The sequence below is a fragment of the Nymphaea colorata genome, chromosome 10, assembly GCF_008831285.2.
Source record: "Nymphaea colorata isolate Beijing-Zhang1983 chromosome 10, ASM883128v2, whole genome shotgun sequence".
In the NCBI taxonomy this organism is placed as follows: Eukaryota; Viridiplantae; Streptophyta; class Magnoliopsida; order Nymphaeales; family Nymphaeaceae; genus Nymphaea; species Nymphaea colorata.
The window spans coordinates 10,788,777-10,803,032 of record NC_045147.1 but is presented as its reverse complement, the minus strand read 5'-3'; the positions used below and the strand labels follow the sequence as shown (position 1 = coordinate 10,803,032).

General features: G+C 40.9%; 2 protein-coding genes across 2 annotated transcripts; both read left to right on the top strand.

Annotated features, from left to right (window-relative positions):
• Window positions 1-4,989: 4,989 nt before the first annotated feature.
• On the top strand, window positions 4,990-6,398 carry LOC116262994 (peroxidase 5-like). The gene is made up of 2 exons (XM_031642551.2): window positions 4,990-5,252; window positions 5,401-6,398. Exons 1-2 carry the CDS (start codon window positions 4,998-5,000, stop codon window positions 6,166-6,168), a joined length of 1,023 nt encoding a protein of 340 aa, XP_031498411.1. The 5' UTR covers window positions 4,990-4,997; the 3' UTR covers window positions 6,169-6,398.
• A 3,168-nt stretch (window positions 6,399-9,566) lies between these two features.
• LOC116263004 (peroxidase 5-like) lies at window positions 9,567-10,969 on the top strand. Its single transcript, XM_031642566.1, has 2 exons — window positions 9,567-9,864; window positions 10,088-10,969. Exons 1-2 carry the CDS (start codon window positions 9,610-9,612, stop codon window positions 10,856-10,858), a joined length of 1,026 nt encoding a protein of 341 aa, XP_031498426.1. The 5' UTR covers window positions 9,567-9,609; the 3' UTR covers window positions 10,859-10,969.
• Window positions 10,970-14,256: the final 3,287 nt, after the last annotated feature.

Below are 14,256 nucleotides of genomic sequence, written 5' to 3'. Positions count from 1 at the left end.
AATCAAATTTGAGTACAGAAACAACTTAAATTTACTTCCTCCAAATGAACAATAATAACCAAACTTGTTCGATGAGGAAATAGGAACCAAATTCCGTCTAAAAGACGGCACCACTTGAGTTTCTGTCAAATTCAATTAACAACCGGTCTTTAACAATAACCGAAAATCTGCTATGGCTTCAACCTTCACCTTCTTGCCATCGCCCACATAGATGAATCTTTCAGCATCAATTGGCGTTTGACAATTTAGGCAGCTTTGCTTAGAGACACTTATGTGAGTAGTAGTACCTGAATCTACCCACCAAGTGTTTCTGGGTACTGAAATTAAATTAACCTCAGAACAAACCAAAGTGAGAAGTGTACCCTTCATTTCACGCCATGCGTGATACTCAGTACAATCTTCCTTCATATAACCTTCACCTTGCAAAAGAAGCAGCATTCCTTATTCTTCTTTTGTTTCTTAACGGATGATTGGTCAACTGCAACTTCCTTAACAGTTTTTCTTTTCTTACTTATAAAAATCGAATCATTTAATTCAGGAATAGTACTCAAAATCTGCAAATATCATATAAGCAGAACTCACTATACAAAGAACAAACCAAAGTGTGCTCACAATCAATACATGTACAAAGATGAAACAACAAATATAAATGAATTTAAACACAATGGCCCAAAACCCATCACAAGGTACCGGTACAACGTTAATATCCAATCTTTGGATTGAAATATTAACTGCAAGTGGTATTCTTGGTCAACAATGAATATAGATAATTAACCCTGTCAAACAATGAGCCTATCTTTGGATTGACTCGTTATTCACATGGAAACCTAAAAAATTATCACATATTCATTGCCATGTATACTTAAACCTGACCAAGCAACAACCCTCATTTGGGTTGATCATTGCCCGCATGGATCAAGTATACTACCATCTAATGTTCAAAACAGGCAAATTCGTACAACAGAGATCACTTTGGCGACATAAAATACAAACTTACTCATTTCAAACAACAGACATGACCGAAGATCAAATTCATAATCCAAATATTCATCTAAAGTACACCCACAAATTTAAAACATGCAAAACATGATACATGAATTAAAATTTACATATAAAATTTGCCATTCATTGAATCCAAAACTAGATGATTCAATGATGTGACACATACAAAATTGCCTTACATGAATCCAAAACCAGATGCATAAACCAAATTACATACAAATTTGCCCTTCATTATATCCAAAACCAAATGATTCAATGATATGGGCCCAAAAGAGTCCAAAATTTTATGAACCGATACCATAATCGTGCTTAAGATGGTCAAGAACCACTGAGTGGGCCTCAAAATGGCCCGTATTGAACTTAAACCACAACTAAAACACTCACATAGCCCTAAACCGTGCTGAACTGGTCAAAAATTGGATGAACCGGTCAAAAAATAGACCGTATCGGATCCGAAACCTACTGAACCGGTTTGAAAATGACTTAAATCGGTTCTAAAACTGAATAAACTGGTCTGAAAAAACCCTGAATCGGTTTGAAAATCAACTGAACCGGCTGAAAAACAACTGAACCGGTCCGAAAATGGACCGAATCGGTTCCAAAACTGAATGAACCGGTCTCCAAAAGGTCTGAAACGGTATGAATCGGATTTAAACTTAATGAGTCGGACCCAAAACGATCCGAATCGGCCCCAAAAGGTCCGAACCGGTCTGAATCGGACCGAATCGGTTCTGAATCGTATTGAACCGCTCTGAAACCGAATGAACTGGTTCGAGTCTTTTCCAAAACCGGTTTAAAAAATGAACCGATTTACATAACTTAAACGGACCCGACCCGGTCCGAAAAAACTTAACGCGGGTGCAGGCGGCAAACGAAATTTTTTTTTTTTTTAAAGCTGATGGATCCGGATCGGGTCTGTCAAGACCCGACCCGCCCGCTCGACCGAACGGCAGGCGGGCGGTGAAGCTCCACCAGCAGGCCACCCAACACCGTGGGTGGCCGGCGGCGGGTGCCGCCGGCCGTCGCCCACCGCGATGGTCGGCCGACGCCCGCTGGAAACCGGCAGATTCTGGCCGGTTTCCCCTCTTCTTTATTATGCCCTTTTGCTTGAGTTGGAGGGAACAGCAGCGACGAAAGAGCCGCCGGCAGTCCACCCAACGGCGTGGGTGACCGCCGGTGGGTCGGGCCAGGACAGCCGGCAGCCGGCCGTCGCTTTCCGGCAGCCGGCCGTCGCTTTCCGGTGACGGTAGCCCCTTTAAACGGCGGATTCCGGCTGTCCTCCTTCTCCTTTGGTATCTTCCCCTTTCTGAAGTTGCGCGGTGGTTACAGCGACGAAGAAGCCGCCGTCCGGCCACCCAACGGCGTGGGTGGCCGCCGACGGTTCGCGCAAGGACGGAGGGGTTCGGCCGGCGGGTCGCGCAAGGACGACGGGGTTCGGCCGTCGCCTAATGGCCAGCCGACGCCTGCCAAGACGGCCGGAAACCATCGCCTCTCTTGCACGTCTGTCGCCCCCTCTTGCACCTCCCATGTCACAGGCGACTGCAGCGGAAGCCCGACGGCTTCCGTCGCTCGCCCAAGCAAATTTTTTTTTTTTTAATCGCAGATGCCAAGAACAGGGAAGAACCGAACAATAAGACACACAAAATCACCAAAAATTCAATGATATAACAATGACTGATACCAAATGTTGGGATTTCTCCCCTTCATATACAAAACCAAACCTATATATCCTAAAACAGGATCATGTTCATGCTAAATCATTGAATTAAACAAAACCTTAAACTTAAAGCGGAAGCGTACCTGAATCCATCTGAAGAACTAGGCGGTAGATCGCGGTAGGATCTTCTAGGGTCTTTGCGGCGCGCTTGAGGTCTCTCTCAGATGGGGAAGAGGAAAACCCTAGAAACCAATGTTTCAGGCAACCATTGCACGTCCCCAGGAACCACTACCATTTTATAATGAGGACAATTACGAATTCCGCCCATCAAAGAGTCCGTAATTGCGTACTGGTATCTATACATTTCAAAATTACCCCATACCATCTAAAATGACGTAATATCCCAAAATGCAATCACTTAAGCGGATATTTATTTTAAGACAGCCATAATGTCTGAAATTCCTCATAGACATATGTCGGCCCACCAAATGATCTTACATATATACCTTATAACTCTATGGACTTTTCAACCATCTCTGAAGAATTTTCAAGGCTCGAGCTTCACTCCAGTTATATGAGACGAGCTATTAATGGATTCGGATCCATAACCATGGGTTCCAATGCAGGTAGCACTTACCAATGAGGTCATACCAATTAGTATTACACAAAAAAAAAAACATAGACAAGCTTGAGCTTGACTTAGTAAAACAAGTCTGAACTCGAGCTGACGGACATGAAATGCATGAGCACAGTTGAGTTGAACCTAGCTAGTAGAGCTCATACAACTCAAAGTCGACTCGTTTATGACTCGGTTTTAATTCAATCTTGAGGTCATTTAGCGAGGGTAGAGCCAAAAAAAATTGTCTGTGAGGCATTCAATATATAGGTAACAAATTTTCAGTTAGCATTCGGGCAGTTGCTGGAGTCTCTTAGAGTTGATCCGCATAATTGAATCCAAATCTATCCAAATTCAATCATTAAAAACAATGTTTTAGAGTGGGCTCGCAGCCGCACCAGCAAAAGGTGGGAGCTCTTCCCACGTTAGCTGCCTAACACGGAAACTGTTCTCGTTTGTTGTTGCCAGAAAATAACTAATCAAGTAGAACCAAGTCGAGTCCGTTTTTCTGGTGCAAAATTGAAAAAAAAAAAAAAAACAATGAACACCTTGAAACATGTGTAGGAGGTGAGTTTGTGAACTTGAATGGGACACAACACGATTTTGATTTAAGAGATGAGATCCGATCAGATTTGGATTCATATTCTGATTAGATTTAGTTTTAAATAAATAATATTGTATATCCAATGGTCTTACGCTTTGGAGATCAAAAAGATTCAGTTCAAAATTCATATTTGGATATAAACGTAAAAATTGGATTTGGATTGTAAAATTGGATTTCAATTATATTCGAATTCAAATATGATTTTTTCCAAATTTGATTCATAATATGTAAATGTTAAAAAAAGAGTGGATATGTCTAGGTATATATAAAATATGATGCATCAACATCTTATTCAATCCATCTTCCAAGAAAGAAGAAGAAAATTTAGACCAAACAACTCAAGGGGGACCTACCGGTTAATTTGTGGGCTACAAGCAACAAAACGACGTTGGCCTCTTGTTTTTTCCATTGAACCTTCTCAACAACCCTACACGCTCAAAAGGGACCGATTTGACTACAACTAAACCATTCGAAATCTGGCGGCTTCACTAGGGCATGCCGGTGTTACGGTTTTGCCTCAGATTTTTAAAAAAATAAAAATCAAGTCAAATTTTACTCATAAATTTGAAAAAAAAATTATATTATATTAAAAATTTGTTAAATTATATGCAAACTCTTATTAAAATTTTGAAACTATAATTTTATCCCTACAACTAAAAATTCCCTAGCTCCATTCATTGACGGCTTTAATGAGCAGTATACACTGGAGAGTCTAAAAAATAAATGCCATTTGGATAAGAATCACTCCATCGCAATCTCATGCATAGAGTTAATACACAAAACGGAATGTTCATTAACGAAGTCCTCTTCCCAAAGAACGTAATGAACTTGGCTATATGTGATTTCTTTTTAACACTAATCCAAGCACGATCCTCTAGAGCAGTAAGCGAGAGTTTTGGTTCTGACCAAACCATGTCGCCCACAGGAATACGAACAACTTTAGTGTTTTTGACCAGTCTTGTTCTTGCCTCCTCCATATAAACCTGTCACAGACTTGTATCCCAAGTTCAAAATGCCAGTCTGTCTACTTCACGACCGCCATCTTCTTTCCCCTTATAAATAGCTGAGAGCACACGCCCAGTTGATTCACTCCAAAGCACTGCCCACCAACTAAAAGCATGGCGGCTCCCTACTTAGCCACTCACGGCCGCCTCTCCTGGCTTGGTAGCTTGGCAATTGCCTGCTGCCTGCTGATGGAGGTGGCCGCCTGGGCTGGTTTAGCTCAGGCCCACGGCCTGCGCGTCGATTACTATAAGCACACCTGCCCTTCTGCCGAGGCAGTGGTGCGGCAGACCGTCGCCAAGGCCGTTGCTCGTGATTCCGGCGCACCAGCCGGCCTGCTCCGGATGCATTTCCACGACTGCTTCGTCAGGGTACTACTCCAGCACTTTCTCTTTTTAAATTGCCAATCTATAGCTAGTAGCAGAATGAGAAAAACTCATCAGAATTTCAAGTCCTCAACTAATCATCTTGGGAAGACAATGAGTTCAATGTCTAAATTAAGTTCATTTCATTTCACAGGGTTGTGATGCATCTGTGCTGCTGGACTCTACACCCGGCAACACGGCCGAGAAGGATTCTCCTATAAACAACCCCAGCCTCAGTGGCTTCGATGTCATAGATGAAGCCAAGTCCGTATTGGAGTCGCAATGCCCTCAGGTGGTGTCTTGCGCCGACATCCTTGCCTTTGCAGCTCGAGATTCCATCCACATCGCCGGAGGATTTTACTATGCGGTGCCGGCTGGGCGACGGGATGGCCTTGTCTCCAAGGAATCCGATGTCGCGGAGAACATCCCGATGCCGTTTTTCGACGTCAAGCAATTGGAAGAAAACTTCGCGAGAAAGGGCCTTTCTCTTGAGGACATGGTCACGCTATCAGGCGCACACACCATTGGAGACTCCCACTGCTCATTGTTCTCCGATCGACTCTATGACTTCAACTCCACGGGCGCTGCGGATCCATCCATGGACCCCAAGTACGTGTTGTATCTGAAAACGAAGTGTCCAGCTCCGGGCTCGTCTCAGGATCCGACGGTGCCATTGGACGTGACCACACCAAAAAGAGTGGATAACAAATACTACGTGAACCTCAAGTACCACCGTGGCCTCCTCTCGTCGGACCAAGCACTCATGGATAGGGCAGACACGGCCAGCATGGTCCGTGCCAACATCAACCGTGGCTCCATGTGGGCCCATAAATTTTCTGAATCGATGGTGCGGATGGGCTCAATCGAGGTGCTCACTGGGTCGCAGGGGCAGATCAGAAAGTCCTGCAGAGCTGTCAACTGAAGTACCAACAGGTTTTCCATGGAGAAGGAAGCTGCATATATAATATATTGGTGTCGTTTTGTAGGGTTTTGCAGGATGATCTCTCGTCGCCCTGCACTGTTAAAATAAAAAACTTTATTTGCGTCTTGTAGGCTTTGCAGGATGATCGCTCGTCGTCCTGCTCTGTTTCAATAAAAACTTTATTTTCCCATTACAAAATGGTCGATCCGTTCCACGCTATACTGTGTAATTTACCCACGAAGTGGAAGTTACATTATACGTTATAGCAATTGTAATCAAGAATTGGACTTGATAATCAATTTCAGATGACTTTTATTTATTTATGATGCGATATGTATATATATATAAAAAAAAACAGCCGGTCCGAGTAGACATCACCGTTTCTTAACAAATTCCAGTAGCCGAGTCGTCCACGTCAAATCTTCCAAGCACCAACCTCTTTTTTTTTTTTTTTTTTTTTTTTTTTTTGCAGATAAAGGGGCCCCTTTTTCATCTTTATTATTGTTAACCTATATCCAGAATATGTACCCATTCAAGTTAACAACAGTTTTAGGCAGTACCATTAATTAGAAACAGCAGGCGTGGGCCCATATGTATCATCTATCAAGCTAGGGATCGCTAAAGAAGTTCTTATGTACTACTTGCTTGGACAATACCACTTGATATTCAGGTCTCCAATATGAAATAAGAAGTGACATTCTACTCCATTAGTTGTAGGACCAACAATCAACAAGTTGTTCTCCGTTCAAACTTTACTCAGCCTTTATTTTTTATGTTTTTAATAAACGAAGTTGGTTATATGCACCATCCTATACTCCTAGTGTGTTATTGACCATTTTGATATGCCTTGAAAAGGGAAAAGGTGCTAATTCAGATAATGCTAGAGTGACATACGGGAGCATATTTTTATGTAAAAGCATAAAGCAGGAAAGTTTCTGATCAGTTTACTTTCTTTTCATTTTTGTGGGCGCCTACTTTTCCAATGTGAATAAGCACATATACGGAACATATGTGGTTAAAGCTAAGGGACTTGGTCTTGCTAACTTAGTTTGTGAGCCAACATGAACCCAGCAGCTTCCCATCTTCAAGCCAGATGTTAGAATGAGACTGAAAAATTATACAGTTAGATAATGTTATGGGCTTATAAAACTTGTCCGTCTGTGAGTTTCGTGGGTTGAGGCCGCCATTGATACCCAGTGAAATGCAGCTATCGAGTTATGCAACTCCAAAATTAATTTTGTTCCCAAAAAATAATCATCGGAGCTCATGAACTTGATATAACTTCAATTTTATTTCAGGAATGTTGTGGCGGGGTGTCTGATGAGGCCGGGAACTCTGCAAATAAAATCTTCATTTTTGATGAAATGAGAATTGCTTTAACTACAACAAAATAGACCAGCAGTGGCGTAAAGATGATAACAGCTTTGGTGCTAATGGAAATAGGCCAGCAGTGGTTGTAAATATTATCAAACAAAGGATCTTGATTCCCGAATTACAGGCTTATTCTTGAATCAAATTTCTGGAGTTCTGATTCTACCCTAAGGGAAGGAATTATGATTCCAGAATTTTAAAACTTTTTATCTTTCTTTAGGGCACAAGGGCACATGTTATGATAGTTTTACTTTATTAATTCTATAATTTTAATTCACGTTTTATCACAAACGTGATTTTCAATTCTAAAATCAAAATCCTATATTATCAAACACAAAGGGAAACTAGAACTGAATGTTCTTTTCAATTTTAGTTTGAGCCTGAATTTTGTTTCTAGAATTTTAATTCTGCGATCAAAATTCAAGGCCATCAAATCCCCTCTTATTCAACAATAATAGCATTTCCTTGACAAAAGGGAAGAAGAAAAACATGGCACAAGTTACAAAGCATGTGCTAGAAAGTAGAAAGCCTCAATTTTTTGGTACATTGGAATGGACAAGCTAAAGTGCTTATTGGTCAGCGCTTTACTTACTAAAATAGAAAATATAGATCATCATTATTTGCATCTGCACATGCTTTCCGCTGTGCTTTTTTTTTTAGGAGACGTGGTTATGTGTACAGGTGCGCATTATGCATTACATTTGTTCCCTTGACCCATTTTAACTGGGCTGGTGGTCCACTGATAAAGGTACCTATCATGTATATAGACCTGTGGAACAAGGTCTTGCATATAACTGGTTGAGTCAAAAAATTTTTATGAAGTGAGCTGAATTAAAGTTTTTAAATTTTAATTAAGACCAAAATAACAGTTTTAAAAATTTTTATATAAAGTAAGTGAAATTGTTTTAAATTTACATGTAAATTTAAAAAAAAAAAATTGAGAGGAGACCAAAGCCCATGCGAGCACTACCTTGGCTCCACCCTTGTTTGCTGCTGTGAAGACATCACGTATAAATACATGAGCCACACTCCCATTTGCATGCACTGTGCTAGGAATAGTAAATGCTATTGAGAATAGTAAATGCTTGATATATGCTGTTGAGAATAGAAATGAAAATATGCTATTGAGAATAGTAAATGGTTGATATACATATATATAAGAACGTGTTTTTATCTAAAATATTTATAATGCTTTGAAAGTTTGATCATTTTTTAATTTGTATCATTTTTTATGGGCGCCCACTCTACTAGGAATTCTAATTTTTTCAAATGTGAACAACCACATACGCGGAACAACTAAGCTGACTTCCTTCTGTTGACTACTGATCGCTCACGCAAGTCTTCTCTTAAGGAGGGTTGTGGGCTTGACTTCTCATGTCGGAAGAATTTTAAAAGTCTCCTCCTCTTACTCTTGCAACGTGCGCCAAAAGCTACAGTCTTCACAGGACGGTGTCTGGAAAACTCACTCCATCTGCACCTTTTCAACAGCAGCTTTTACCATATTTGACTTAATCTAGTTGTGTTGTGAGGGGGCTTTCGGTTCTCATATTGGGCCAATGGTTATGTATATTCAGACCCATTTCATGTTATATCCTTTTAAACCCATCAAGAATTCAACAAACATAAAACTGACATTTATATGCAATCATGTCTAATCTATATTGGATGCCAATATTCAGACATCAGATTTGTGTTAATATTCAATTAGAAACCTATATCAATTTCAACGTAATCACTAAACACGATTCTCAAGCAACACAAAGAATGGAACCTCCAAAAAAAAATGGTGATGCATGAGATGAAGCGTGCCTCGCAAAGCCCAAGTCCACGCTCCGCCCATCAACATAAAAAAATATTGCCATATGATTGCACCAACCCCTTTAGACCAGTCTTAGTCAAACATATCTTTTGCTTTGTACGCGCTATGTTGTCTCTTCTTCATCCTGTTTGCAGCACTGAAGCTATCCCCTTCCATGCCTATAAATACTTGAGCCACGCGCCCATTTGTATGCACAGAAACGCAAGTGAGAATAGAGCTCTCCCTCAAATCGCTTCAGACAGACAAAATATATGAAGGGCATGGCTCCATCTTCCTCCAGTCATGGCCGCCTCGCCATGGCCCTTAACTTGGCACTGTTCTGCCTTCTGATAGAGTTGGCCTCAGTCGGATTAGCTCACGCTGACGAGCTGCGTGTCGGCTATTACAGCAGCAGCTGTCCGTCGGTGGAGGACGTCGTGAGAAACACTGTCACAAATGCTGTTGCTCGCGATCCCGGCATGCCTGCTGCGCTGATCAGGTTGCACTTCCATGACTGCTTTGTCAGGGTGAGCACCTACCATCTCCCGATCTCTTTGATTTATGTCTGTAAATTGATTTATGTCTGTAAATGAAAATTCTAAATTCCAGTTTGAGATTAGTATATTTCTATAATGTAGTAGAGTTCTTGAAAACCATGTCCCATCTCCAACTGGCCAACTTCCTGTGTAAGAAATCTTTGACGAATTTTTTTTTCAACTAAAACATGGAGATTTTCATTTAAATTCACAGGGTTGTGATGCATCTGTGCTGCTGGACTCTACGCCGGGCAACCCAGCCGAGAAGGATTCCCCTACAAACAACCCCAGCCTCAATGGGTTCGACGTCATAGATGAAGCCAAATCCACCTTGGAGTCCCAATGCCCGCAAGTCGTCTCTTGTGCTGACATCGTTGCCTTCGCCGCCCGGGAGTCCGTCCGCATTGCCGGAGGATTTTACTACCCGGTGCCGGCAGGGCGAAGAGACGGCCTTGTCTCCAAGGAATCCGAAGTTAACCAAAACTTGCCCATGGCATTCTTCAACGTGAAGCAATTGGAAGAGAACTTTGCAAGAAAGGGCTTCTCGTTGGAGGACATGGTCACGCTGTCCGGTGCACACACGATCGGGGATTCCCACTGCTCTGCTTTTTCGAACAGGCTCTATAACTTCAAGAACACGACGAATGCCTCGGATCCATCCATGGACCTGACGTACGTGTCTGACCTGAAAAGCAAATGCCCAGCTCCAGGATCGGGGCAGGATCCAACCGTATCGTTGGACCCAGTGACACCACGGACATTGGACAACCAGTACTACGTGAACGTCAAGTCGCACAAGGGCCTTCTCTCATCGGACCAGGCATTGATGGACAGGGCGGACACAGCCGGGATGGTGCTGGCAAACATAAACAGTGGCTCGATGTGGTTGCATAAGTTTGCGGACGCAATGGTGCGGATGGGGAAGATTGAGGTGTTGACTGGGCCTCAGGGACAGATCAGGAAGTCCTGCAGAGTTATCAATTAATCTCTAGCTCTTGCTTTTCATATCTAAAATTCGAGAACCTTTGTTTTCTTTAGTGTCTGATATATATCAGAAAAAATAAGATGTGGAAGTTTGGTTAATCTCAATTGGTTGTTACCCACTTTATTCATTTCAGTTATAATGGTGAGACAAGTGATTGTTGCAATAATTTGCTGTTCTTGTTCGATAAGTATTGTGCAATAATTTTGCTGAGCTTTTCATGTTGAAATTTTTTTTTTTACTGCATGATCAGAATTCAGACACCCCTTTAGAGGAAAGTTTTGTTTGTTTGTAATTGCGTGCAAAAATTACTAACCCTTCAATCGAGAGAAAAAAAAAATAGGTCAACCGAAAAGGCTAGCAATAATTTGAAAATACGCCATTACTTAAAAAATTAATCTTATATATTTCTCTAAATAGCGTCTCTATGTTAGAGGAGATAATTAATACTCTTTAAAGTAGGAAACCGCGTTTTGATAATTAATTAATTACGACCAACAGACAATTCAACAGACAGCCGCACCCTCATTCAGTACCGCCTTAGGAGCAGAGTCGATCCCCTAAGCATTTGAAAAAAATTTTAGCCTTTACAAAAAATATGGAAAAATATTTTTAGCTTTGTAAAAAAGTATCAGAATTTAAAAAAAAAAAGTTACTATCATAAGAAAGAAATAAAATTCTTGGTCATATCTTATATATATATATATATATATATATATATATATATATATGGATCAGATATCCAACCGAATCATTCCAAAAAAATGGATATAAAAAATTAACATTTAATTAAAAATTAGATTGTATTTGAACTTAAGAAATGTCATTGGTTCATATTTTGATCGCATTTAATTTTAAATAAAAAGTTTATATCTAATGCTCTTGCATTTTGAAATTCGTTCACATTTTGTTCAAAATTTAAATTTGGATGTGAACATAAAAATCCAGTTCAGATTTGATTGAATTTTGAAATTGGATTTCGGACTTGGATTCATATACAGCTTTTTCTCATTCATATTCGAATTTGAATATGCAAATATCTGCAAAAATGAATACAGTTAAGTGTATATCACATCCCTACGTATGTAGGAATAGGTTGGTAATTTGAGTTATTCTGATAGGTGTTAATTAGATGGATGTGGTGATCGCTGATAATTGAGTTCTAATGTCCAAAAGAGAAAGTTGGATGTCTAACGGTAAAACGTGTTTAATTAGTGAGGCACTGTTGTGGACATTCTCTGAAAATGAGTAAGCTTGTGGTTTTGTTCCCTCAAAACTTAGACATGGGTTAAGGACCTTAATTAATTATTAATTGATTGACCAAGCACAATCATCTAGTTCAAATCTCTTCTTTCAAATCTAGTAGGTAGATTTCCATGCATCACTGCTAAGAGATGGGCTGCCTGCTCTACTCAATGGAAACAGCATATTAATCTACAGCACAGAAAAAACCATAAAATATTAGTCAGTTAAAGAAAATAACAGTGACCTTTCTACTTCACATGTGTTGGATAGCTTTGGATCTAAAGTCCGAGTAAATTTGAGATTATTCAGAATCTCAGATTGGAAGATTTTAGGTCAGACCCCCTCCCATTGAACCTCCAATCAAAAGTTTTGGCTATATACTGAGAATCTGAAATGATCGATCGTTTTTTCTATAATTCTGAAATCCAGTTTTTGTTTACTCAATCTGTCCAACCTTAAAAAAATTACATAAACCTCAAAAACTGATCGGAGGCATTTGATAGTTTGGAATTTTGATTGAAGGATAAAACATTTTAAAATCATAATTTCTTCTGGAAGGAAATCAAAATTTCTAGTTTCAGTTTCTTAATTCTGCAAACAAACAAAAAATTGTTTGTTTAATAATTTTAATTTAAAAAAATTGAGCATTTTTATTCCAAAATTTCGTGGGTGTATCAGACGGCCTTTAAAACGTATGACCTCCAACCTTTTATGCTAAGGCAGTTTTTGTCAAGTAAACATTTAAAAAAATAATTAATCAAAAGTTTGTTATTATTTTGAAAACATTTATTATTTTTAAATAAGAACATGGGAAACGGCCCGATACGGACCGATTCGCGTCGATCCCTAACCCCTAACTCCCATGTTTAGCGCAATTACCAGAAAGCGGATGGCTATTCGGAATATCTGCTCAAGTTGGCGCCTTATTGTAAAACCGCGAAACGCCGCACCGATTACCACCTGACAGGCTTATGTCTTCGTTGCCTTGTGAGGTTAGTTTCGGCGGGGAGTGCCGAGAGCAGCAGGCCGCAGCATTGCGCACGGCCGAGGATGGGCGCAAACCCAAGAAGCGACTTGCAGGGTTGGGCACTAGCACCTATGTGCGTAGGGCCAAGTGCACGCGAGTGAGTTGGACCACACGACACCTTGGCATGGTTCACGGTTCGACACTAATAGAACCCTTGGGCATTACTTATATGGCTGCAGTGGGAGGAGCGGGTGGAGCAGCTAAGGTCGAAAAAGGTGAGACAGGGTCCGGATCCGTAGAGAGAGCGGGCGCAACCAGATCCAATCCAGGTGCCCTTTTGTGTATGTTTATTTACTCTTTTGTACTGTCTCGGTTTGAGACGTGTTAGAATCGTTTTATTTTAAGTTCTTTGTACCAGCGTTCTCCCTTGATTCACACTCAATCACCTCCCTTTTGGTAAGGGCAAAATGAGGAGAGGAGGCCGTAGGCTGCAACACACCAAGGAGGGAAAGCGCAAAGAGAGAGGGAGCAGCGTTCTTGGGTAGAGAGAGAGAGGGATGCCAGGATGGCAAGAGAGAGAGAGAGAGCGAGGGAGAAGAGAAAAGAGAACTTCATGCGTAGAGGCAAAAAGAAAAACTTTTCTTTCTTTCTTTCTTTTGGCGTACTCTTCTCAACTTCTCATTTACACTAAAAAGGAAAACAACATTAAAAAAAAACTGAAACTTGATTCTAAAGTTTAGTAACCGCTGGTCGTGCCATGATCTCCTTCATTTCAACCCTCAACTTAGTAACCGCTGGTCACTCCCATGATCTCCTCCATGTCATCCCTCAAGTCTCGCACCATTTTGCCCATCACCCATGATCTTGGGAACCGCACACACATTCACAAGTTCTCATCACGTCTTCAGTTTTCACTCCCACCAATTTCTCCATTCTTCTTTAACTATCCATGATTTGGAACCGATAGAACTCACTTACCCACGAGCACCTTCATGCACTCACACTTACACACGTTCCCACGAGCTCCTCCACAACAGGAGTTAGAGCAACATTCTCCCCCCTAATCCTGGTGTGGCTCGAGATCTTGAACACCTAGCAAGTGTCGTACTGTTGCCAACCTTGTCATCGGCAATGCCTTCGTCAACAGATCAGCTTGTTGCTCATCTGTTCGCACAAAATCCACAATAAT